A 26,874-nucleotide genomic window follows, 5' to 3' on the forward strand; every position below is an offset into this window, starting at 1 on the left:
ACCCCTGCCCCGCACTCTGATTCCGTGTTTGGTGGCCAAGTATAGCAGGCAGCTGTGCAGTCTGTGCAGCCCTTCACTCCGCCATCGCTGCGCATGTACACGTGGCATCCAGGGCTGTGGTGGGAGGGAGCCTGAGAAAGATATCTGAGCAGAGAACTGAAGGAAATGGCCTCGGCTCAGGTGCTCTGTGCGTGGGCAGAGCTAGGAGACTGCCCCAGGGGGAGGTCAGGGCCCTGGCGTGAATGCTCGTGGAATGGGTGGGAGCGGCAGCAAGGACAGTGGCCCTGATTCTGTGTGGATAGAAAAGTGACCAGTGGGACAGAAAAAGAAGGGTTTGAGGTCCGACCTACAGCCAGCAGACCTTCTTTGAGCTGGGTGTCAGGTGGAGGTAAGGGGTCAGAGGGCAGGGACACGGGGTCTGCAGGGATGGGGGTGCAGGGGCTTGCAGGTGGGGAGGAGCACCAGCCCCAAATGGGGCCCGGAAGCCCCCAACATGTGAGCATTAAGCAGGGAAGGAACAGTTGATGTGAGACCGGGGGGGGAGGGGGGGAACTGAGAAATGCTCCCAAGAGGGAGTCGCTGGCCCCTGGCGTCAATCGTGTTGAGTGGGTAGATGAGATAAGGACTCAGAGGGGACAGCTGGGTTTGGTGACAAGCTGCCATCACTCTGGAATGGCAGGTTGAAGCAACAGTGACGTTGAGGACAGTGCTTGTGGAAGTCGGATCTGAAATTTTGCAGGAAGGGGGGCAAGGACAAGGCAGAGGGAGCAGAGAGCAGGGCGCGTCAGGCTGCTTGCAGGGCAGTGGTGGAGCCGTGTGTGTGCTGGCCACTGCTGTCCGACCAGGCGCCCACACCCACCTGTGGGTCTCCTGTCTCACGAGCACGTTCTTTTCAGCTTCCCTGTATGTCCCTAGTGAGCAGAGCTGTGAGGTCCTCATTCTAGACTACTTACAAGTGGTAGCTGTGTGTCTGTAATTCATGGCTGTTAAATGCTGATTCTGCATCTTTTAGAAATAGACGGTCATAAAAATCTTAAAATATTGTAAATTAATTATAACTTCTTTCCTTGTTCTCCATGTAGATAATTAATGTGGACATAGATTCTGAAGCAAATTGAGGCATTGATTGTTCCTTTTCTCATGAGCAGAATGAATGGATGCATATAATTAAAAGTGGATTCTCTCACTGAGCTTGTTTATTTAGTTCCTGAGTAGAACGTTCTCATTCTTTTTTGTGCCAAATTCGAGTAAGATTTATAAATTCCATTTAAATGTTCTCGGCTTTTCTTTTTTCTTTTCTTTTTCTTTTTTTCCTGTAAAATAACAACTTAGAGTGATTTAGGGGAAAACATGAGTATTTTTAAGAATGGGACCAGAAAAATATCTGAAAGTGAAATTAATCTTCTAGTTGAAGAATCAAGATATAGCAGGTATTTTATTTTGCAAGAAAACGAAACTTGAAGTACCTTTTGTTTTCAGGAGCTCCCATGCTTTACTTTTTTTATTCCTGCCCCTTTGGCTCTCAGAGTTCTGAATCCAGTATCAAGAAGAAGTTTCTCAAGAGGAAAGGAAAGCCTGACAGCCCCTGGATCAAGCCGGCTAGGAAACGGAGGCGGAGAAATAAAAAGAAGCAAAGCGGTGTACTGGGTAAATGTGTCTACACTCCAGGACCATCTGGATGGGAAATGGGCCCACGGGAGGCCATCCTGGGGTGGGGTGGGGGTTCTGTGTAGGATTTCATATGAAAGAGTGGGCTCCACAGTTTGAGGGAAAAGAATGTGTGAGCTTCATTAGAGACACTGAGGTGATCTTCACGTGGCTTCCTTCTGGTAAACCTCTCAATACTGGCTTCATGGTTGAGTGTTGAGCTAATGGGGATTATTCATCTCCTTCCCTGTGTGATTAGGAATCTGTGGCTTCTGAACACTGCATGGTTATGGTTGGCTATCTTTGGTGTCAGGTGTGGGCAGTACCCAGGTGCACACAGTGGCTTTTAGCCCTTTGGTCTGATGCCCTTGTTCTGGAAGTAATTTTGTTAAAGGGAATTCAGGGAAAGAAACAACCCTGAAATCTAGAAGGTGAGCAGGCCTACTAGGTAAGGGGTCGCTTCTGACGGCTTTGTTGCAGAAGATTTGGCATGTGAGGCAGTGCACGTAATTCAGGTGTTGGGTGGTGAGTTCTCACACACGTGTGACCATGAGACCAGGGTTACGGTTGTGAATGCCCCTGCCGCCACTTGATGACCTTTCCCTCTCCCCAGCCAGCCCTCCCCTCCCTAGACCCTTCTGCTCCACATTGTCTGCAGAGCAGTTGGCGCTTCGTCAGAACCTTATTTGAGTGGTGACTGGGTAGGTACCCTTCCCCTGTCTGGCTTCTTTGTCATAACAGTTAACATCATCCGCGTTTGTGGTAGTAGTGGATGGCTGGCCAGGAAGCACTGGTGGATGGCTGTCCGTGGCTTATCCTTCACCTGCTATGGACCTTTGGGTTCTCTCCAGTTTTTGCTTCTTACAAATAGAACTGCCAGGAGCATTTGTATACAGTCTTACCGATCAGATACTTTCCTTTATACTTGGTAAGTACCTAGGGGTGGAATGGCTGAGCTGGATGCTGTCTGTCTGACTTTTCAGGGAACTGCCAAGCAGTTTTCAGTAGAAAACCTGAGTATTGCCCTCTTTTACATTCCCACAGCAGCAGGAGAGCTCCGCTCCTCTGGGTCCTTGCCACACTTAGGTTGGTCTCTTTGGTCCCAGTGCTGCTGGGATGCCATAGGCCTCACTGTGCCCTCACTTTTCTTGTTGAGTAGTTGAGTGCACTCTTGTTGAGTGCACACAGTGGCCTTGCACGCCTTCTTCTGTAAAGGTTTCTCTTTCCTGCTCATATCAAAATCAGATCATATGCCTTCTCCCTGAGTTGGAAGAGTTCTTCCAATATTTTGGATACAAGTCTTTAGTTATATACACATTTTGCATATGTATGTGCTTAGTAAAAGTTTCAAAAATTTTGTGAATCTAGTTTATGAATGATTTTCTTTTAAAATTCATGCTTTTCATGATCCCAGAAACCTTTGACTAAATCAGGTCACAAAGATCTTATCCTGTGTTTTCTTCTTGAAGTTGTACAGTATTAGGTCTTGTGTGTGCGTCTCTGACCCATTTGAGTCAGTGCATGTGCAGGGCCAGGCTCCTTTTGCGTGTAGGCACCCAGTTGTTCCTGTCCCTCTGCTTGATTTGACTTCTTTCTCTGTGTGGCCCTTTGAACCTTGGTTGACAGTGGATGTGTGGATGGTTGCATTTGCTCGTTTATCTTTACGCCAGCACTGCAGCACCAGGGAGCTTGTTCTGATTTCCAGTTACATTAGCTTCTCCTCTCTAGCCCCTGATGCCAAGGAGGTTTGTTAAGTGAATGTCAGGGAGGCAGAGCCGTCCCCTGAAGCCCAGAGGAGAGCTGTGTGTGGCGCCCTTGAGCCTCCTGTGAGCTCCATCGCTTTCACTCACACATTTCCTTTTCTCTTCACTGTGGATGACTGGCCGATGTGGCTTTTATGCTGGCTGACAAAAGTGTTGGTAGACTCAAGACTTGGATATCGTGTGAGAGACGCATGCCCGCATGGTTATTCACATAGGGGCTCAATTTTTCTTTCTTTCTGTAGACTGTTTAAAGTTGCATACTACTCGTGTTCCTCACATGGGTGATGAGGAGCTCGTACTGCCTTTGGCTTCCTGTTGTCTGTCGGTGAGCGCCGGTGCAGCAGGGGGCCTCAGTGCCCCACTGCTCCATGTTATGGCTCACTTCTCTGTGATCACTGATGTAACATCAATGATGGGTGTGTGGAAGCTTAGCTGTGGAAAATGAGCACCTGCCCTTTGCTGGTGTTGGGTATTATCCTGGGTGAGCATGTACTGTTCACAGTCTTCCTCAGTGAAGTCACTGTGCAGGTGCCCATGTGTGTTCTCCAGAGACTGTGGGCAGGCCTCAAGGGCACGGGAAGCCGCAGTCTGGGCAGCACCCATCTCATAGGCCCCTCCGTGTATTCAGGTCGTGTTGCACCTCTGGTTGTGATGCCCTTTGTACAGCACCATGGCTGAGAGGGGGACGTTTCCCATGAAGCCTGAACTCAGATGTGGGGTCGGGCAGATTTCCCAGCAACACTGCACACGTGGGGTAGCTTCTCCGCTACTTTGCCTCAGCTGGCCTTTCAAACCTGAGATCAGAATTTTTGTTTTATTTTTAAAGTAGTGTTTAAGGATGTTTATGTACCATGTGTTTGTTTCCTTGATTATCTGGTATAGTTACAGAGAAACATGTTTCCACACATCCATTCCTTGTCTTTCTTGATACAGCTCCCCTTCCTCCCATGAACAATCTGTGGAAATGGGATTAGCAAGACAAGCCCAGGAAAGAAAAGGAGTGAGGCCATAGTGTCCTGGGCAGGGTGGTGTGTATAGTTTTGAATGGGTTAATTAGCATCCCTGTGGTCTCTGCTGGGGAGGCAGGGCCGGTGCGGTGTTTCATGAGGCTCTTTTGAACGCAGGTTCTGAAGCATACACGTCATCTTCAGGAAGCACAGAGCAGGCAGCACCAGGAGACAGCACGGGGTACATGGAGGTTTCTCTCGACTCCCTGGATCTCCGTGTCAAGGGGACGCTGCCCTCACAAGTGGAAGGTGAAGGGGCAGCTGTGACCAGGCGGGGCACCATCTTGCTCTTTGTTTGCTGGGGGTGGCCTGGTATTGCCATGATGCCCCCTGGTGGGTAATAATGGAACGTTTGATGAACTGCATCCCTGAAAGGTGGCCTGAGTGGATGTACCCGGCTCCTTTGCCCAGTCACCCACAGCTCTGCAGTGACACATTTCCCACAGGAGCAGGTGGTTGGTGGTCATGGCCTACCACACTCTGTCCATCGGCCACACACATTTTTAGGTAGAGTTCCCGATGGCAAGGTGTCCTGCCCTGGCTGTGTTTCAGGAAATACACAAGTGGTGTAATTTCTAGTAGTGTGGCTTGGTCATCATCTCTGATTCTGATCGTGGTTGGTGCCTCGGGTTCTGTACTGGAACGAAGGGCACACCTAGTGCTGGTTTGGGCCTTGAAGGTGTGGGCAAACCCACAGCTCCCTGGGTTCTGGGCCTGGGGATAGTCAGCTGGTCTGAGTTCTGCGGGGTTGCGTCTCTGCCACTGCTTGCTCTTCTTGAACCATTAAAAAACCCTTCATCAATGAAAAGTAACTAATCACTGACTATTTTGGAAAATTTGTTTGAAATGTAATATGGGGAAAATGTAAAATCCCAGAGTTATTTACATTCCACATGGACCTTGCAGTTGTGGTTTGTGTGCTGCTAGACGGGTTTAACCTGTCAGTCTTCAGAGGACAAATAACTAGCTTTTACTGTTTTGAACACTAGAGAAATCTTGATCACCTCTGTAATGTGGGAAATCATACCTTTTAGCTGAAGACACAAAGTATAGCTTGTCCATCAGAGAAACCCATTTTTCTTCTTGCATCAGATGGAGCAGAACGCCTCCCTCGTGTGAAGTTGTTGGCACAGGCCTCTCATGCTTTCTTTCCACATGAGGTGCAATTTTTCTAAACCTGCTTTCAGGTTTGTTTCAGGACAGTACAGATTTGGATGTTAGCTGGGAATAGTACTTGGCTTAATCCGATGCCCTTCTACTGTGCCCCAGTGTTGGAGGTGAGGAGGCAGTGGGGAGGACAGTGGAAATACCTGTTGTTCACGAGCGCTGTGATATTGGGCTTACCCCAGTTCGTTAGCTGAGCACTGGGAGATTTGTGTGTTTATGTGCTTATAATTCTCTTTCTGGTGAAAGTAAGCGCCATACTGGTGGGAGCCGAGTTGGAGAAGTAGGAAAAAGTGACATTTTGTAAGTTGAGTTTCTAAACTTTATCTTTCTTTGGTAACCACGGATTGATCAGTCAGGGATTGGTCCAGTCATACTTTTGGTTTAGAGAATCAGCACATGGAAAAAACAAGTTACATTTGCCCCTGTGCCTTCAAGTATCTGTGGTTTGGACACTCAAAGGGAGACGCCCAAGGCTAGAGAGGAGGGACGGAGCACCTCGGGCTCACTAGAGGCCTGGGGGGATGTACCCTGGTGAAGGGTGCAGAGGGCAGCGGATGGTTCTGGGTCATAGGTTCAGAGGGTCCAGGCTTGAGCCTCAAGAATGTTTGGGCACAATCAGACGTCATCACTTGCACATCCTCCTCTTTGGTGCCTTTGCTGCTAGGTCTGCCGTGTTGAAGTTGAGTGACATTTTGGTCTCAGCAGGAGTGGATGATGGGATTTTGGGGGTGACCAGAGCTCAGGGGCAGTGGGCACTCGGGTAGGGTGCTTTTGAGCCATTCCTGTGGCGCCCCTCCTGGAGACATGGGCACACCTCACTTTCGGGAGGCGTCTGAGCTGCTGCCACATTGTCCATGTGTGCCAGAAGCTAAATCCGAAGGCCTGGTCCTCAGTCCTACCCTCAGCCTTCTTGGCCTTGCTGGCTGGCCCCTTACGCAGCCTGTGTCGTCTTTGTTGTAAGATCCACTTGCTAAGCGGAGTCCTTACCAGGGCTCTCCCAGTTTTAAACTTGTGGTGATTCTGATGTTAGTTCTCGCTCACAATTTCCCTGTTTCCTCATGAAGGAAGGCCATCACTCTTTTGGGGTATAGGTGACCCAGAGGTTCGGTGTTTTCACAGGGCAAATATGGTATGTGGGCTCCTGCTGCCAGTCATGGAGGATCCTGTGTTCAGAGTCTTCTGGCAAGGACCAGCCTCAGATTATACACCAGGGTAGCAGTGGGCAGTGAGGGGATGTTCTCTGACCCCTTGTGGGCCCACTCGTATGGGTGGCAACAAGAGTCCATTATTCTCTCTCTCTCTCTCTTCCTTTTTTCTTTTCTTTTCCTTTAAAAATTTTTTTTAAGTAGGCTCCACACTGGACTTGAACTCATGACTCTGAGATCAAGACCTCGCTGAGATCAAGAGTTGGATGCTCAACCTACAGAGCCACCCAGGCTCCCCTAGAATCTGTTACTCTTACCTAAGAGCTAATGGCGAGCATTGAACATGTCAGTCCCCTGTTGTTTCTACTTTGGCTGTCTCACAGAGGAGAACATGAAATGTGTTCCTTTGGAAGCAGCCAGACCCTGTTGCCGGGTTGGATTAGGGATATCTCTGGCAGCTAGCCTGCACTTCTGCCCCTCGAGGCCAGCTCTGGCTATGCTCAGATGTGGGCTGCGGGCCCTCCTTCTCCCCTGGCATCTTCACCATAAATTGGGGATGAGAAGGAGATAAGATGTACCACCCTTGTTGCTATTGTCATTGTTAGCCTAGCGTCCCTCAACTTTTCTCTCCTCTCTAGCAAACAGTCTGGGTAATAAGTAAACCCAAATGGAATCTAATGTTTGTGTTTCTTTGGCTGCAGTTCTAAAACCAAGTGAGGGAAACAAGGTCTTAACATGTATCGAATGCTTTTGTGTGAAAACCACAAGATTTAGGAGTAGCTGATGAAGGTGTAGTCTCTCTCTGAAGACTGGGTCTGGGTCCTGGCTCCTTTTTTTTTTTATTTTTTATTTTTTTTTTTTATTTTTTTGGGTCCTGGCTCCTGAGAACATGGATGACCAAGTAATTCTTGTGAGCCTGGCTGGTGTGTGCTAGTGGAGAGGTTCCCCTCCCAGCCCCACTGGCCATGGGCACTCTCTGAGCCGTCCCTTGCTCTGCAATGCTGCTTGTACCAGCAAAGTAACTGGTGGTGTTTTATTTCCTTACACATGAGATTTCCAGAAAGACTATGTAATTGGTCGCTTTCTGGACGTCCATCTGGAGGCGGGGACTCTGTGCCCCTGAGCGTAGTGGAAGCCTGTCTGGGCATGTGCTGTGCTGTGTGTGACACTCATGTGTATCTGTGACTTTAGGGCTGGCCAATGGTCCTGACGTGGTGGAGACGGATGGCCTTCAGGAGGTGCCCCTCTGCAGCTGCCGGATGGAAACCCCGAAAAGCCGAGAGATCACCACTCTGGCCAACAACCAGTGCATGGCTACGGAAAGTGTGGATCATGAAGTAAGCAAGCTCACCCTCCTTGCAGCAGCAGGACTAAGGCGGGACCCCAGAGGCCGGGCAGAACTGTCATCTTGCAGGCCTGCCGTCTCTCTTGCAGCTTCTGGCCAGACCCCTGAGTACAGAACAGTTTTCCTCATTGGCTAGGGCCACTGGGCACCCCAGAAGCATACTTCATACTGGAGAGATGGAATAAATAGCTACTTGGTCCTTTTTTTTTTTTTTTTTTCTCTTTTTCCCCTTCTCTCTTTTTCAGAGTGAGGAGTTGGTGTCCTTCCGTCCCAGGGGCTGGGTTGTATGTCTTCCCTCCTTCCCTCTCTCCTTTCCTTTAGCATCTGAGGGACTCACGGTCTCTACTGTATTCAATGTGTTGTAAGGTGAAACATAGATCCAGAAAATAATACAAGACACCCGTGTGGCCTCCTGAGTCTGTCTAGGGTATTAAACTCTGATAAGCTTGCACCAGGGTTCAGAATCTGACCCAGGCCCGAGTGGCCCCATCCTGCCATCGCTAGTGCTCACGTCCCTGTGTTTCTGAATGTCCTCGGCATCTGAATATGAGCCCGTAGACACTGTTGTCCTTTTATCTTTTAATTTACACATATTCCCCCTCCTTTTCTTTTCTTTTCAATTTTTCTGTGGAATAACCTGGGCCACGTGGCTTCATCATCTAGAGGTTGTGGGTCCTACATGCATGGTACTCTTCCACTGTTCCTCTGCCCTCCACATACATCTGCAGCTTAATGCAGAGACAGGCCAGACTGTTCACTCCCTCTGCAAGCCTTTAGGAGATGTTAGCCCAGGGTTTTGAGATTTCCTGGAGGCTGGACCACCCTGGCCCCAGGTTGCGGCCGCCCTCCCCCAGTGCTCCCTACTGGGCTTTCGCATGATGACTTCTCGTGTTTCAGTATCCCTGTCCTTGTGTCCACCAGACACCGCCTCTGTCTTCCTTCTTGTACTCCAACATCTGTGTGGTGTGTGCCTCGTGGCTAAATGGGGTGTGCTTCCAGACACTGGAGTCTTACAGCATGATAGCTTGATTCTGTTGTAAGTGTTGTCTTGTGATTGTGGCTTTGCCACCTAGTTGCTATTTCGTGTGGGCTTCCAGAAAATTCTTAGGCCGCTGCTGTTTTTCCCAAGATTGTTTTTGTTTTGATGGTCTGCTCATCTCATGTTCAGCTGCTAGCAGGCATCCCTTCCCAAAACAAGCGCCCTTGTCTGTTTTCTTGGTCAGGTGGCTTTTTTTGAGGCACACTTTACACAGTAAAACTCACTTTTTTGTGTGTGAAACATGCAGTCGCATGACCACCACTGCTGTGGGGAACCTGCTGTTCAGGTTTTTCAAGGCTCTCTGACTCTGTCCACCAGTTCTGTTGCTGAGGGAGGCGTGTGGGATTGATTCGTCAGCTGAAGTTGGGGTTTTCTTCTTCCTGACCGTCAGCTTGGCTCATGTGTGTTGAGGCCCTTAGTGTGTACACATGTTCTTTGGGGCTGTCCGGAGACCTCATCTGCCTGGTGCTCACACAGCCAGCTGGGGTTTCCTGTGATGAATGTCTGCGGGGCACATGTTGCCCACCCTTTCCCTTTCCACCGTCTTTGTCTTTTTTTTTTTTTTAAGATTTTATTTATTTATTCATGAGAGACACACAGACAGAAAGAGGCAGAGACACAGGCAGAAGGAGAAGCAGGCTCCATGCAGGGAGCCCGACATGGCACTGGATCCCAGGTCTCCAGGATCACACCCCAGGCCAAAGGCGGCGCTAAACTGCTGAGCCACCTGGGCTGCCCCTGTCTTTGTCTTTAAGTTGAAAGTGGATTCTCTAGACGACATGTATTTGGGCTTTACTCCTCATGTGACCTAGCAGTGTCTGTCCTTGAGTCAGCATGCTCTGGTCATCCCCACCTCATGCTGTGGTTGCCACTGTTAGGCTGTGACCTGACCATGTGCTTCATTACGTGCATCATCATTGGACGTCTGCAAGGACTGCCCCGGGGTTAACAGCACTGTCTTTAATTTGTCACGGTGACCTGCACTTGATGCCACACCCATTGGCCTCCTGTAAGAGTCTTCTGGTAATGGGATCCCAGGTCCTCCTTTCCACCTTTGTGTCACACATCTTAATTTCGTATGTACTTAAAACCCACAGGGTATTGCTATTATTTTTGCTTTAAATAGTTATTTTTCAGACTGATTAAACATACAAGTAGTCTTTGATTGACCTTCACTTAGACCCTACACAGGAACCACTCCCCCTCTCTTCGGTCAGAGCCTGGGACCCTGCCTCGTGGCCGTCCCCAGTGTGGGGCTGTGTGGGCAGTGAGTTCTCTCACTCCTGTGGGCCTGGAAATGTCTCTGTTCTGCCTTCATCTGGGACAGTATTTTCACAGGTGTGGACTTCTCCGCACCTGTAGAGTCCGCAGCTGTGTCATGTTCATGGTTTTGGACGAGGACGCTGGCTGCCTTTCCTGGCTTTGTTCCTCTGTATGTGATTTTGGGTTTTTCTGTGGCTCCTCCAAGGTTTTCTCTTTGTCTTTGGACCTGAGTGGCATGGTTTTGCTCTTTCTTTTGTTTTGCTCTTTCGATTCTTCTCCTCTGGTCTCTCTGATCCTCTTGGACTTTGATCTGGTGCTGACTTATCCTTGAGCCTTTTCACCTGGCAGTCCTTACTTCTCGACCTGGCTGTGCTCCCTTGTCTCACACTCCAGTCACACATGTGTCAGCTTACGTGATATTGTCTAAGCTGGTGGATGCTCTGCTCTTTTTTCTATTTCTATTTTAGATTTGGGTTAATTACATTGAACCTTTTTCAGTTCAATAATTTCTTTTTCCTTGTCAAGTGTACTCAAGAGCCAGTCACATGCATTTGTCTGTTTTCATATTTTTTTCTACCATTTTTATTTGACTTTTCTAACATTCCCAGTGTGCTTGTGTGGCATTACGGCACCTCCCAGTCTCCTTGTATGGCCTGTTCTGGCTCTTGGCCGTGTGCTCAGAACCTGAGTGGAACCCCTCTGCTGCAGCGCCTCTGCTGCTTTGGACCAGATGATTCTCTGTGTGGGACCATCCTGTTTGTTGGCTGGATGTTTAGCAGCATCTTATCTCCTGCTTGTGACAACTATAAATGTCTGCAATGTTGTCAGATGTCAGCTTGACTGCATGGCAGTCTGAGAATTCCAGCTCTTCTCGCTGGCTCTCCCGGTCTCCCTCCCTGGGGGCAGCCACTTTGACCTCTTTCAATTTTTCCTTGTATTGTTATTGTTTTCCATAACCCACTTTCTGCTATCATTTCCTGAGTGTCTACTAAAGAGACTCTGCCTGCTGGTTTCTGACCATGCTGAGGTGCTCCTCTGTTAATCCCACTCCTCCCTCATTGCCCCACCTGCAGTCTGCATTCTGTCTTCATTTTTGTTATAAATGTATTTGTGGTTTTCATAACACACTATGGGAATGCTCACAGCTGAGCCAGTTGGCATGCTTGGATTACATTTCTTCTCCTAAATAAGTTTTTATTTTCCTGAGTTAATAATTTTCTCGTTTTTCGTTCTCTTTGTACCTGTTACAGATTCGGTCCTGGACCATGGGTTTGCATGTTTCCATAGAGATTTTCAGCACATCAAGTTTGGGTCATAGCTTTCTCATATGGGTGGTGCATGACCTTCAGTAGCTTCTCACAAAAGGTTGCTGGCAAGCAAACCTTGATATCTAGATTTTGTATTCTGGAAATACTTTATCTCAGTCAAGAGCTCTGTATTGGACACAGTTTCCTGTTTATGTTGAGATTGCTCCTCGCTGTTCTATTGTCGTTGGCGAAGTCTTTGCAGTGATCACTATGGCCCTGTGGAGAGCATGCTGGTGTCCCAGGCTGCCCACCTCCCACACAAGCAGGGGCGTGCACATCCTTCCAGCTCATGTACCCTCCCTTTCTCTCCCTGTATAGGGTCTAAATGAAGGTCAATCAAAGACTAGTTATATGTGGGATCCCTGGATGGCTCAGCGGTTTAGTGCCTGCATTCGGCCCAGGGCGTGATCCTGGAGACCCGGGATCGAGTCCCGCATCGGGCTCCCTACATGGAGCCTGCTTCTCTCTCTGCCTGTGTCTCTGCCTCTCTCTCTCTCTCTCTGTCTCTCTCTCTCTCTCTCTCTCCCTCTCTACCCCTCCCTCCCTCCTTCCCTCTGTGTCTCTCATGAATAAATAAATAAAATCTTTAAAAAAAAAAAGACTACTTCTATGTTTAATCAGTCTGAAAGATAATCATTTAAAGCAAAAATAATAGCAATACCCTGTGGGGTTTTAGCACATATGAAATTAAAGTGCGTGACACAAAGGTGGGAGGGAGGACCTGGGATCCTGTTACCAGAAGACTCTTACAGAGTCTACATGTTATCTTTATTTTAGGTCCTCTAGGTGGTGTCTCTAGTTTTCTTCTCTATTTTCCCTATTTGTGTCTTTTTGCTTCACTTTCAGAAAATCCCCCATCTTTATTCCAGCATTTCTGTGGAAATCTCCCTTTCTTCCACCTTACTTCTGATTTCCGAGAGCTCATTTATGTTCCCCGAGTGTGTCTTCCCTTATAGCCTCCATTCCAGCATGAGAATGGCCACAGGGTCTGTTTGGTTAGAGGCGCTGGTGACAGTTTCTTACACATTTCTCCTCCTGCCCTGTCTTGTGCTTGTCATACTGCTGCTGATTACCACTTGGTAGCTTTAGTCTCTGTGCTTTGTCTTTGCTTGCACCACGGGAGCAGATGTGGGTTGGGGAAGGTGGGTCTGGGCCTTGCTGTTGGCCAACTCTGGATCACTTGGTGGGGGTGAGGGGACATAGCTGGCTGAGCAGTGCTGGGGCAGGGCAGGGGGTCCCCCTCAGGGGTGAGCAGCTGTGGGGGTACACCTGGGCCACACTTAGCCCATTGTCTTTGCCACTTACATGTTGCCCTCTGATGTTTTGCCCTGGTCACCCTGACCACTTGTGTGTTTGTGGATTCGCAGTGAGGTCCAACTGCTGGCCCATGACATCCTTTCGGTATGGCCTGGTGTATGTCCATTTTTCCTCATTTCTGGCCTACACCTCAACTTGCCCAGGATGTTTTCCTTGATTTGCCAAGTTAACCACTTGCTCCTCTGACACTGTGTATGACCACCTGTCAGGCTAACTGTTCTGTTCTGGCAGACGTGCGGATGGAGTCCTGCTTCCCTCTATTCCCAACCTTACATGGAGCCCTCAGACTTGGATCTGCTGGGCCCCTCCCCAACGTCTGTGTCACTGACCCTGGTCTTGTGTGATTGCAGCTGGGCAGGTGCACCAACAGCGTGGTCAAGCACGAGCTCATGCGCCCGTCCAGCAAGGCGCCACTCCTAGTGCTGTGTGAAGACCACCGGGGCCGGATGGTGAAGCACCAATGCTGTCCCGGCTGTGGCTACTTCTGTACAGCGGTAAGTGCCCAGCCCGCCGTGCAGGTCCCCTGCTAAGCATACTAATGCCAGTGCTTCCTCCCTCCCTCCCTCTGCTGGCTGACAGTTGTGGCAGACACCTTGCAGCAGCTCCTGTCCGGGGGCTCACCTGGAGGCCACCTCCTTTAACACGCTCTTTTTTTTTGCTCCATGTGAGTCTTCAGTCTCCCGGGGACAGCTGGGACATGTGAGCTGGTGCCCTCAGCTCTCCTCCTCCTGCTCAATGTGTTTGAACGCACCGTGGCCTTGCTCCTGGGCGGGCCTGCCTCGCCTTCTGCTTTGCCTTCATCTCTTGGTTTAGGGTCTTTTTTTGTCACTTACTTCGTTTCACATATACCTGTGCCCATAAGAACATGTGGAGCCTTGCAGTTCACTTGGCCCACAGCTGATCCCCCCACACAGGCTAGGAGCTTCTCTGCAGCATCTGCTCCTGGGATTTCACCCCTGTGTGCCCTTCTTGTCTTCCACATCTTTTTGCTTCTCTGTGTCCAGTGACCCCTAGCTCCTGGCGAGAGCATACTGCTCTCACTGCTTCTTATCCCGCTGGGGCTTTACCTCCTTCGTCCCAGTGAGAACCCTTTTTTGAGGCCATCAGGGGTTTGCTGGACGTGCCCCTCAGTGGTGCTGGGTCATCTCTGCAGAGCATTGTTCGTCCTGACACTTTCTTCCGAGATTCTCTTTCCTGGTTTGTCCTCTGGGGGTCCTTCTTGGGATCTGGTCTTCTGTGCGGTCTCTCTTTGGGTTAGAACAGCCCGAGAGTGAGGCCTTGGCCTCCCAGGGGGTAAGGGGCAGTCAGGTGGCTTCTCCACACTTTACTCTCTCTCTTTAAAACAGCAGTGGGGCAGGGGGTCATCTGGGTGGCTCAGTTAGTTAAGTGTCTGACTCTTGGCTTTAGCTCAGGTCATGATCTCAGGGTCATGGGATCAGATTCTGATCAGGCACTGCACTCAGTGGGAAGCTCTTGCTTTCTCTCTCTCAAATAAGTAAATTAAAAAAGAGAGGGATATAAAAGAAAAGCAGCAGGGGTATGTGTGGACCCACCATGGATGTGGGATATGGTCTTCTGCTTACGTAGCCAGGGACTGGGAGTGCTGGGTGGCCTCAGGGCCTCCGGCCCCATGCCGCTCGCATATAGGTTCAGTGGCGCTTTGTTTCCTTTCATACATGTTAGCCCTAATTTCAAATGATAATTTCTTGTCTTCCTGTTTTCAGGGTAATTTTATGGAGTGTCAGCCTGAGAGCAGCATCTCTCACCGCTTTCACAAAGACTGTGCCTCTCGAGTCAATAATGCCAGCTACTGTCCCCACTGTGGGGAGGAGATCTCTAAGGCCAAAGAGGTGACCATTGCAAAAGCGGACACAACCTCCACCGTGACGCTGGCCCCCGGGCAGGATAAAAATTCCTTGGTGGAAGGCAGGGCTGACACTACCACAGGCAGGTATGTGCCTGGTGCAGCCTCAGTCAGCTGCTCTGGAGATGTGTCTTTAAATGCTGAGCCCTGTATGTGTGTGTGTGCAGGCACAGCCCTGCATCTGTTGCATACGAGTTTACTGTGAAACCTTAGGTTTAGCTGCATGCATACTGCATTATATTTTGATAGCCCTATGAAAATGAAAAAAGATGTTCCTCTTTTAAGGGAAGGGTTCATTTTGGGAATATATAACATAGTAAATATGGCACTGATATAGAGAAAAGTAAAACTTCATTGAAGGCCATTTAAAAGAGCCTTGAATTATATCAAACTAAATACTGACAGAAGGCCAGTTCCTTCTTGTTTTTCTGTGTTAACCCTGCTAATCTATACATGTTGCATACTTTGAATCAGATTTCCAGGAGCATTTCCTTTCCCTGGGGAGAGCAGAGGGTTTGATAGCTCCAGCTGGGAACCTCATTTGCAAAAGCAAACTTGAACAAGGTCCTGTAATCCTTGGAAAAGCCGCCCTTACTTTGAATGTCACTTTTTTCTGGGAATTTACTCCTGAAGTGGACTCTGATGCACGGACTGAACAGAACAAGTCTGAAGCTGTTTTCATGCTCAGAAGAGCAGCATAGCTGGAAGGGTTGGAGGAAACAATTTTCTGTGTTTTCATTGGTTTCCACAAGGAGCAGTTTTTCATGTGGCTAAAATTGAGTGGGTTTTTTGTTTCCTTCCCTTAAAGCACTGCTGGACCCCCGCTGCTGGAAGATGGCAAGCCACAGAGTACAGCTCCCCAGGCAGCCGAGGGCTTCGACCCCACAGGGCCAGCCGGGTTGGGAAAGCCAGCCCCTGGCCTTTCGCAGGGACCAGGGAAGGAGACCTTGGAAAGTGCTCTGATTGCTCTGGACTCAGAAAAGTAAGAACCAGTGTGTGTTTTCAGACGTGGCTCAGGGCCTGACCCTCTGACATCTGCTCATCTGGACATTCCTTCCTTCAGGTTTCTTCTCCCTCTGTGTCAGCCACTGGGCTGTTTGCGCCCGTGTGTCTTTAACTCCCCCAGTGCTTCCAGTATGGCCACAGTGCATTCCCAAGGGTCTGTACCCCGTGTGGCACCCCTGAGGGTCACTGGGCTCCCCTGAAGGGTTAGGGGGTGTTCCTAAGGAGGTCACTGTAGAATGCTTCAGCTTTTTGATTAATGTTGTTCATCCAGGACAATTCATATATTTTTATACTGTTTCAGGAAATTATTACAAATTGTCTATTACATAAGAGCAAAAGGTGACTTCTTTGAAGTTATAGGTGAGGACAGTCCTGGTGAGCCTTTTGTACACATTTCCCCTGGATATTGTTGACCTCTGGCATTGACCTCTGGACATAAGTGCAAATGCTGCTTGGCTGATTCCTCATCTGTGAAATGAAGGGTTGGGTCAGGTGGGAACTCCCAGTGGTGTTGCCCTGTAGGATGGCCCTAGGTCTGTAACCTGTGAGCCAGGCAGGTGCCTTCTTCCAGGGAAGCCCACCAGCCTAGCTCACAGGGCCTCAGGCCAGGCCACACCCTCCCTCGGGGCTGTGTGCCTGTCTGCCGGCAGGGGTGTCTTCGTGATACTCTTACTTAGGGGAAGCTCAGCGTTGGGACTCATGGCCGAGTTGCCCGTAGCATCCACTCTGTCTCTAGCCTCATCTGAGGCCCTGATGTTATGCTGACTGTTGTGTCCACCAGCCACGCTTACCAGGCCCAGACCGCATCCTGCTGAAGGGGGCGGGCTGGGCCAGGTGTGACAGCACTGCTCCTACCATCTCGGCCTCCCTTGACCCCATGCTGCAAAGAGATGGATCATTGTTGTCACAGTATGCAGAAACCTCAGGAACCATTCTCCTGTTGTGGGTGAAGAAGATAGTTGCTCGTTTCTGTTGTTTTTTCCTGTGAGATGCCTGAGCCTGATGACTTTGGTGCCCTTGACCCTGAGGCATCCGCAGGTAGATGTCATCTAGGCCTTCCCATCCTACAGAGTGCTTCTGTGCGTGTGTATGTGGTGGCCAGTGAGCTGGGAGCCAGGGTGGGGTACCTGGTGGTCACCACTGTCCGTGCTTTCCCCCCAGACCCAAGAAGCTTCGCTTCCATCCGAAGCAGCTGTACTTCTCCGCCAGGCAAGGGGAGCTGCAGAAGGTGCTGCTCATGCTGGGTAAGCGGCCCGTCACTCCCACTGGGGGTTGGTGCCTGTCGCTGAGGCCCAAGGAGCAGGTAGTCATTTGTTACCTTTTCTCAGGAGGTGGGTCTCATTTTTTTTCCTCTTTATCTATTTCTTATTTCTCTGATCTGCGGCCACTGGTGTTCATCCTGTGCACCATGTTCATACTCTGTTATTCGTGGCAATAGAAATGTTTTTATGAATTTCTCATTTTAAAAGAGGAATTAGGTGTATGATTAAATTAAGAGAAAAGGTAGACTCAGAAAAAGGAAGATGAGTGAGCTGGGGCCAGCTGTGGGTGGAGCAAGATGTGCTACACTCATGCTATGGTTGACATGCCTGCTGGTGCTCTTAGACCCTTCCCAGTTCTGTTCTGGCCAAGGAAGGGGCAGTATTTCGATTCCAAGCTCACAGCTCGAGGCTTTGTTTCTCTGGGCTCAAAGGAGTGATTAAAAATCCCTTTATTTGATAATCAAAGAAAGTGAACGATTTGTTCTAGAAATGTAAGTTATTCAGTGTTGAGCAAAATGGCAGTTTTAATTGCTGAGGCAAGGTGGGGTTGCCTGGCTGCTCTGTGGCTGGTCAGCCAACTATTCGCAGCAGGCCTGCCAGGATCATGTGTACCAAGCCACGTGTGTGCACAGCTGCCCTGTGAGCCTGTTGCCCGTGTACTCAGCAGCTGCCCCTGGCCTGGGGAAGGCTGAGAGTAGGAGTGTTTGAAAATGCAGAAGGGACCCCAGAGAAAATCTGGGAGCCCCTGCATTAAGGGTGGTGAGGGAAGGGGTTTATACTGTGAGGTGATCCCTGGCAGTGGGCCACCTGGTGAATTTTGTGTGAAGCTGGCATGCTTCCTTTTGTGTCTCATCAGTGTGCTTGGAGCCTGGCTTCCCTCTTACCTACACACAGGACAGTATTGTGCGGTGCTGGTTCCCAGTGGTCTGTCCACTCAGGCCTTCATGACCTCTCTGATGTGGTGGGAACCAGAGGCTGCGTCCAAGATAATCAGTGAAACCTATTTGTTTGCAGTTGACGGAATTGACCCCAACTTCAAAATGGAGCACCAGAACAAGCGCTCCCCGCTGCATGCCGCTGCGGAGGCTGGGCACGTGGACATCTGCCACATGCTGATTCAGGTCTGCACTACTCTCCACAGAGCCCTCCACCCACTCTCTCTTGTCTTTGTAGAGTAAAATAACACGAGATTTATAGTCTGAGAGCTAAAAGTCAAACAGCGCATACTGACTCCCAGAGAAAACCCGTTTCTGTTCCTCTATCCCGGCTGTCAGGCCTGCGGCTTCTCTTGGGCGTTTACCAGCGTGTCGGACAATTATGTGCTGCTTATACTGCACTCTTTTGATTTGCTGTCTTTGTTTCCATTTTACATTGGTTTTTAACATCAGGTACTGACTGGGGAGCGTGGGAAGGCTCAGCCCTGGCACGCACCCCATCCTTCCACCAGTCCTCCTCGATTGATGGTGGCTTGTGCTGCTGAGGCAGTGGGGGCCCTGGGGTTGGGCATGCACATCAGTATTCCCACAGCTGGCTGTGGTGCATACCAGAGTGTGCTTCTATTGTCTTAGGCCTCCTGCTGGTTCACTCCTAGCGGGGGGGCCCCCCCCCCCCCAACAGACGGCGCCCTGTCTCCGTGGCACCCGGGAGCCCTGCTGCGCGCTCCCATGCCCTCTTCCTCTGGGACACCCCTGCGCAGACCCTGGCCTATGTTGGGTCCACTGTCTGCTGGAGACAGTTTCAGGTGGATCCTTTATGTCTGGATGTTTCAGGAGATGTCCTTGAACCCATTGGTCTGAAATTTCACCATGATGCAGCGGTCTTTTGAGTCTGGGGTGTGTCCTGTTGACTAAGCATTCATGTGCCTCGTTCTGGGGTTTGTGGGTGCCACCTGGGCCTGTGTTTCTGGGCCCACCCTCCAGAGCCCCTGTTCCCACATTAGGCTGTATGGACTCATTCTCTGGTCTCTGCGTCCTGCTGCGCTCCAGATCTTTCTTTCCCGTTCCTCCCCAGGCAGCGTTCTCGACCTCACCCTGCAGCTCCTCTGGGATGTTGAATCTGTGCTCAGACCTTGAGATTCCCAGTCCTTTCTTGCTCCCTCAAAGTTCCTTTTTTGTACCTCTGTTCTTCTCTTGTTTCTTTGAAGATATTATGGTAATTTTGGAGTTTTATGCTGCTCTGTTCATTTTGGTATCATTTTTAAAGTTTTCTTTCCTCAAATGCCTGATGATTCCTGCTTGTTCATATCTAAAGTACTAAAATGCTGATGGAGGGTGCTGGCCTTGTCTCCACTGGGTGCCCCACAGACACTGCTGTCTGGAGAGGGGTGCATGTGGCTGCCTCCTGCATGTGTCTCTGTGGGAGCCAGGGGTGTCCATGGTGGGGAACCCGAGCTGCTCCCCCCCTCAGCCTGCCTGTGTCTGTGTTGACCCCACGGCTTCTGCTGGCGCGTCCCCGCTCTCCCAGTGTGTTTTCTTACCAATGTTCTGACCGGTGCTGATGGAAGCGATGGCTGTGGGCAGAGCAGGACATGACCCCATTGATGTTTGCATTTGTATCTTAGGAGAGATGCACCATTGGTGTAGATTCCTGGCTCCATCTCATGCCAGAGAGCCCTGCTTGGACGTGTCTTGTTAAGTAGCATGTTGCTAGGTTTTTAAAAAGCTCAGTGTCATCATCTTGGTGTTTTAATAGGAACCTTTAGTCTAGATAATATTTACTGTAATTTTTAGCATTTAAGTGTATTTCTGATGTCATACTGTTGTTTTGATTCTTAGTCTTTTCAAACACATACATTTTTAAAAATCTCTTTGTTGCCTTCTTTTGGGTTGATATTTGTTTTGTCTCATCCTTTCTCTTTACTCATGTGGAGGTTACATACTCTTTTTTTCTCACCTCCAGAGGTCACTCAGTGGTCTATGTGCAGGTGTCTTAAGACGGACAAGATGAGGGAGCTGCGGATGTTGAGGGAGGGTGGGAGTGCCTCATACTACCTTGGTAGCTTGAGCCATTTTGGAGGGAACCCCCCAGAGGCCTTGGGCGTGAGTTTAAGAGAAGGCTAGTAGGACTTGGGGTGGCTGAGAAGGTTGCTCAGAGTGGTCATGCACCAGTCGGTTCTTGGCGGTGATGGTGGTAGGCAGCTGATCCAATGGAGGAGGAGCTCACTGGAGAGAAGTCAGGGGCAGCTGGCATGGCCATCAAGGCAGTGACCATGAGTGCTGGTTAGTGCTCTGAAGGAGAGGACGGGGGGCAGCACTCCAGTGGGATGCCCTCCTGTCTCCGTTCTGAGCCGCCGCAGAAGGCATGGATATGGTTTGTGCTTCTGCAAGGGTGGCCCGGAGGCCCAGTGCTGTGTGGAATGGTGGCAGGGCAGGGTCGCCCTTGATGGTCCTGTGTGCTGTGTGGGGTTGGGGTGGGGGCTGCCCAGGCCTCTCCTCAGCTCACACACCAGTGTGGGGGCTTCGTGGGAGACATTTCCCTGGACTTGGAATTCTAGGTTGCTGGTTGTTTTCTCTCACTTCATTTAAGGCATGGTTCCACTGCCTTCTGACTTCTGTGCGTTCTTTTGAGAAGTTTGCTTGTTACTCTTGAAACGATCTATTTTCTCTTTGGCCTTTTTTTTTTTTTTTTTTTTTAAACATTGAAGTGTGTATATGTAAGATGCATACAGGAGAGTCCTTAAGGTATAAGTATTCTGTTAACAAATGTCCCTAAGTGGTTCCCACCTCACCCTGGGTCAGGACACAGCCCTGCCCACCCTCCCGGAGGGGCGGCTCTCCAGGCTCTTACCTGAGAGCCCATCTCTACATCTCTCCGGTTTGACCACCGTACAAGCACTTTCAAATCATGAGACTTACCTGTGTCTGCCTTTATGTTCATTGAGTCACACAGTAAGAATTCTAGTGTGTCTGCTTTGGTCCCAGTCCTGCCCCTGCCACCCCCAAGTCAGTCACTGTCAGGGAGAGTTGAGGCTGCAGGAGCTCTGTGTCTTAAACTGCAGAATAAAATGTTATCTCCTGTGGAAAACTCTTTCTAGTGTTGTTCTCTGAGACCCTCTGCACTGACCTGATGTTGGGTGGCCCGGGCTGCTCACTCCCTGAGCTGGGAGCCTGTGATTTTTGTGTATTTTCCTCCTTCTAGGACCTAAGCTGCTTTCCTGAGATTCCCCAGGAAAGAGGTGGAGTGGGTTTTCTAGTTTGTCCCAAATCCAGGGGTATTGTTTCTTGGCAGTTCCGCTTTGCTGGGGTGTCTCTCACCCCACACCGTCCACTGGGTGGGCTCTGGTTCTACGGCCTCTCTCCAGCCCCAGAGCAGCACTGAAGCTGCCGACTGCTGTTGCAAGCTCGCAGCCTTCTGTGTTCCTGTGCTGTCAGGGCTGGGGAGTGCTCCCTCACAGCCAGCATCACCTGTGAAGAGCAGTTTTGAGATCTTTCCATCCTGTTTGATTTTCTTCCTGAGGTCTCACTGAAAACAGCTCTTACTTCATTTGGGGCCCAGCCCACTGTGGTGTGGCATGCCCTGCCGCATGTTGCTGTTTGGGTTTAATTGACAAATGGCAGGAAGTATGTGCTGCTCAGGCACTGAGCTGTATTCCCTGTGCTCAGAGCTGTGCTGATCACGGGTGAACATCTAGCTCCAGGATGGCATCCCAGCCACTGGTCACTCACAGCAGCTGCCTTATCCTGGATCCAGGCACATGTCCCCCCTGACGGGTCACCTCCATCTGCTCCCCAACTCTCGAGTGCCCATTGTCCTGTCCTCCTTGTGTGTTACTGCTGGGTCTGAGCTCGCCATCCACCTGCTGAACTTCTAAACGGCTACGTCATGAGCCTTTGAGGGGTTTTCTAACAGAGGAAGGTGTGCTCTAATCATCACAGAGCCTGGAGGGGAGGGACAGAGCCACACCTGTTGCACAGATCTCTGAGCCTGGGGACCTGCCATGGACTGCACATACCTCACGAGCTGCATGCACACACCTTGCTTATCCACACAGGGTCTTGCACACACTGCACGGTCACGCAGGGAGGTTTTGGGGAAGGTGTGGGGGTTGGGGCCTGCCTGGTGTGTGGCCTGGAGTCTCTCCAAAGTTCATCCTGCTTTTCCCGTAAGACCCACTTCCCTGTTCTCACCATTGTCTCTGGTGGGAATCCTATCAGTCAGTGGGAATTCCCCAGTCAGGGAAACCTGGTTTAATGTCTTCTTTGTATTCTCCTTCCATCTCAGGGTTCTTGGGGATTCTTTGGTTTTGTCTCTCGGTCTTCCCTACCTTCTCCTGGTGATGATCATTTTCTTCTGGGCCAACTTTTGTGGTGTTAGTTCTGATTGTCTGTGTGTCCCTGGGAGGACCTCTGAGTTCTTGTGTGGAGCTGGTCACTTGTTGCCCTTGATTTTGGATGAGCACCCTGGAAGTCAGTCGTGGATCTTCAGACCTGTCCCTGGGAGTCAGGGCCTGGTCCTCTGACCCCTGACCTTGCGTTGGTGCCTGATCTTCAACTCTGTCTGTGGCCCCCAGCCCCATCCTGCCCTCTGGAATTTGCCAGAAGTCTCATTCAGGGTTCCCTGAACTACCTCAGTCCCATGGTTTCCCCATGCAACACTCTAGGTCTATTTAAAAATATTGTAATTCATTTTGTTATTACTTTTGTTTTTAATTGTAGATAGTAAGATTTTCCCAGTATTTATTTTATAAAGTAAATGCTAGCTTTTGGTACATCGGTCTAAGGAACTAGACAGTTTTTCCCCCATGGGAAAGGGTTTTTAAATTGTGAGGGAGCTGATTTGCTTACAGCACACAACACATTTTAACGTTGGAGGCTACTTAAGTTTCACACATACTGGAGTTTATCTATGTGTCTTTTCTGGACCACTAGCTTTCCAAGTACATACTTTGTTGGAAGAATTAGAAGTTGCTTCAAAATTCTTAGTACTGGAAATCAGCTTAAAACAGCCAGAAAAAAGAGGTCAGTGAGTCAGGGTGTCCTTTGGTCACTGTAGACCAGGTCACTGCCCATCTGCTGGCTCTTGCAGAGCAGCCCCCACATTCCTCCATATCACTTTTCATTTCTTTTTTCTTTTTCTTTTCTTAAAGATTTTATTTATTTATTCATGAGAATACATACAGAGAGAGAGAGAGAGAGAGAGGCAGAGACACAGGTAGAGGGAGAAGCAGGCTCCATTTAGGGAGCCTGACATGGGACTCTATCCCCAGTCTCCAGGATCACGCCCTGGGCTAAAGGTGGCGCTAAACCGCTGAGCCACCCGGGCTGCCCTCACTTCTCATTTCTTAAAGTTATTGTCACTAACGTGCTGTAAACATTTGCTGTCAAGAAATGCTCGTGTTGAACTGAAGGTTTGACAGTAGTAGAGCAGTCATGTCTTTGAATTTGGTTCTGAAGACTCCGTTACAGTTACTAGAAATGATTTTAGCTCATGAGATCTTTCTGCTTGCAAGTGTTGGGAGCATCTGAATGCCGGGCGGGGGCTGCAGCAGGAGCGCTCTACCTACACACCTGAACTGTCCTGGTTTCACTAGGCGGGCGCTAATATCGACACCTGCTCAGAAGACCAGAGAACCCCACTGATGGAAGCAGCAGAGAACAACCATCTAGATGCAGTGAAGTACCTCATCAAGGCCGGGGCCCTCGTGGATCCAAAGGTACGCTCCCTGCTCAAAATCACACCCCTGGTTTGTATAGAAATTTCTCAGAAAGATAAACAGGGACCACTTCCTTGTTGAAATGTCTTCAAGAATTGGTAGCCATCAAACATCCATCTCTTTGTCTGGAAGGAGCTCTTAGTTCACCTTGCCTGGTTACTGGTTTATGTGAGAAAATTCTAGTGAACTTGATCCTCTGTGCCTCACAATAGACAAAGGGACGAATAAGCTTGCTGTGCAGAGGTCTGTAGCTTCCTTCATTTTTTATACTTTTCCTCTTCTGACTTCCACTTGGAGCAATTAGCACCCCCCCAAAGCTTCCAAATTGGGAAAGAAAAAGTAAAATCTCTGTTCATAAAAATGGCATGATTTTATATGTAGAAAACCCTAAGGAATATACACAAAAATCTGGAACTAATAAATGCATATAGAAAAATTATAAGATATAGAATCAATACAGAAATATCAGTTGTATTTCTGTACACTTGAGATGAGGTATCCAAAAAGGAAATTAAGGAAACAATTCCAGTTATAATAGCCTCAGAAAAAGGACAGGCCAGGTGGCTCAGCAGTTTAGTGCCACCTTCAGCCCAGGGCCTGATCCTGGGGTCCCAGGATTGAGTCCTGTGTCGGGCTCCCTGCATGGAGCCTGCTTCTCCCTCTGCCTGTGTCTCTGCCTCTCTCTCTCTCTCTCTCTCTCTCTCTGTGTCTCTCAGGAATAAATAAATAAAATCTTAAAAGATAAAAAGCATCAAAAAGAGTACAATATTAGGAATAAACTGGACCAAGGAGATGAAAGACTTATACAGTGAAAATCACAGAACATTGCTAAAAGAGATGAAGGAAGACCTAAGTACATGGAAACATGTCCCGTGTTCATCGACCAGAAGACTGATCATCATCGAACTGCGAGCACCATCTGGGGTGAACCCCAGAGTCTGTGCAATCCCTGTCAGAATCCCACGGCTGTTGTGTACAGATAGAGGAAAACCAGTCCCGAGAGGCCTCCAGATCTCAGGAGACCCTGAACAGCCAGACGATCTTGCAGAAGAACAAAGCTGAGGCCTCGAACTCCTTGACTTCAGAACCGACCACAGAGCTCCAGGAATCCACACAGCACGGTGCTGACGTAAAGACAGACATACAGATGATGGATAGAATGGCCCAGAAACAAACCCTCATGGATATACCGTGGTTTCTGGGGATGCCAGGACCATTCAGGGGGAAGAAAGGGAAGTCTTTTTAACAAATGGTGCTGGGAAAATGGGATCTCCACATGGAAAAGAAATGTTTTGGGCCCTTAATTTACATCATATTTAGATAATAACTCAGAATGGATCAAAGACCTAAATTTAAGACCTACAACCATAAATCTCTTAGAAGAAAAGATAGAGGAACATCTTCATGATATTCATTGGGTCTAAGCAATGACGTCTTGGATAAAACAGTAAAAGCACAGATAATAAAATAGATAAATGTCTTCAAAAATAAAAACTTTCATGTGTCAGGGCACCTGGGTGGCTCAGTCGATTAAGCGTCTGCCTTTGGCTCAAGTCATGATCCTGGAGTCCCAGGATCAATCCTGCATCAGGCTCCCTGCTTCACCCTCTGCCCCTCCCCTACTTGTGCTTTCTCTCTCTCTCACTCACACTATCAAATGAATAAAATCTTAAAAAAAAAACAACTTTCCTGTGTCAAAGGACAGTATCTAATAATGAAGAGACAACCCACGGAATGGGAGCAATAGTCATAAATCCTAATGGCAGATTCCTTTCTAGAATATATAAAGAACTCCTACCACTAAGTAGCAAAAATCCAACGCAATTCAAAAGTGGGCAAAAACTTGGAGTAGCCATTTCTCCAGAGAAAAGTAAGTGGCCAATTAGCACATAAAAAAATGCTCAGCATCACCAGTTATCAGGAAAATGCAAATCAAAACCACAGTGAGATGTCACCTCACGTCCCTTGGGGCAGCAGTTGTCTAGGAAAGGGAGATAAGTGCTGGCAAAGATATGGAGAAATTGGAACCCTCATGCATTGCTGGTGGGAATGTCAAATGATGCAGCTTCTGTGAAGACAGTTTGATTATTCCTCAGAAAGTTAAACATAGAACTACCACGTGATCCAGCAATTCCCATCCTGGGTATTTACCCAAAGAAGCTGAAAACAGGGCCATGAATGGTCTTTGCTCCCCCACGTTCTCATCAGCATTGTCCACAAAGCAGGAAGGTGGAAACAGTCCAAGTGTCCACCCACAGAGGGATGGATTAGCCAAAAGTGGTCTGTGTGCATCATGGGCGTCCCTCAACCTTAAACGAGAAGGAAGTCCCCAGCACAGGTGATGTGCTGAGTGAGACAGGCCGTCCCAAAAGGACACATCCTGTAGGATCCACCTGTGTGAGGACCCAGAGTCAAACTGAGAGACTGGAAGTAGGTTAAAGGTTATGGGGACAGCGGGTATCCCTCTTTGTGGGCACCCAGCTTCCATGTAGGATTGGGGTGGTGAGGGCTGCATGGCAGTGCAAATGGGATCACTGCCACCAGATCAGACACAATCTCACATTACGTACAGGTGTGCATAAGTAGCCACAATAAGAACATGAATGTGATATTGTCATCTTCCACGTTAATACGTATTTTTCTAATAAAAAATTTATACTGTTCATAGTAACTTACCAACTTTTTTCTATCAAATTATCATTTTTTCTGTTATGAAATACTATTTTATAACATTATTATAAATGTTATAATATTTATATATATATAAATGTATTTCAGGTGGGTATTTCATGATGCGTTGGTATCCCTTTTAGTCAGATTGGCTTATTGGTCAATATTTATGTTTTCAATTTTTTTTTTTTCAATTTTTTTTTAAGATTTATTTTCAGAGAGAGATCATGCGAGCATGTGAGCAGGGGGAGGGACAGAGGGAAAGAATCTTAAACAGACTCCTCAGTGAATGAAGAGCCCAGCATGAGGCTTGATCCCTTGACCTCAAGATCACGACCTGAGCTGAAACCAAGAGTCAGACAATTGGCGGAGCCACTTAGGTGCCCTTATGTTTTCAGTTTTCATTCTACACAGTGCTTCA

At 48.9% G+C, this 26,874-nt stretch overlaps 1 protein-coding gene across 5 annotated transcripts in view; it reads left to right on the forward strand.

Moving 5' to 3' along the window:
* The window catches only part of EHMT1 (euchromatic histone lysine methyltransferase 1), a 144,681-nt gene that overhangs the window by 93,740 nt on the left and 24,067 nt on the right, over positions 1 to 26,874 (forward strand). For all 5 annotated transcript variants that reach the window (XM_077851623.1, XM_077851622.1, XM_077851624.1 and 2 more), the window contains 9 exons: positions 1,527 to 1,647; positions 4,535 to 4,666; positions 7,921 to 8,066; positions 13,351 to 13,494; positions 14,725 to 14,951; positions 15,673 to 15,846; positions 17,031 to 17,113; positions 18,146 to 18,252; positions 23,661 to 23,783. In XM_077851623.1, coding sequence (XP_077707749.1) covers positions 1,527 to 1,647; positions 4,535 to 4,666; positions 7,921 to 8,066; positions 13,351 to 13,494; positions 14,725 to 14,951; positions 15,673 to 15,846; positions 17,031 to 17,113; positions 18,146 to 18,252; positions 23,661 to 23,783 — 1,257 coding nt within the window. The remainder of the gene's footprint in view (positions 1 to 1,526; positions 1,648 to 4,534; positions 4,667 to 7,920; positions 8,067 to 13,350; positions 13,495 to 14,724; positions 14,952 to 15,672; positions 15,847 to 17,030; positions 17,114 to 18,145; positions 18,253 to 23,660; positions 23,784 to 26,874) is intronic.

The sequence above is a fragment of the Canis aureus genome, chromosome 16 (genome assembly GCF_053574225.1).
Source record: "Canis aureus isolate CA01 chromosome 16, VMU_Caureus_v.1.0, whole genome shotgun sequence".
Taxonomy (NCBI): Eukaryota; Metazoa; Chordata; class Mammalia; order Carnivora; family Canidae; genus Canis; species Canis aureus.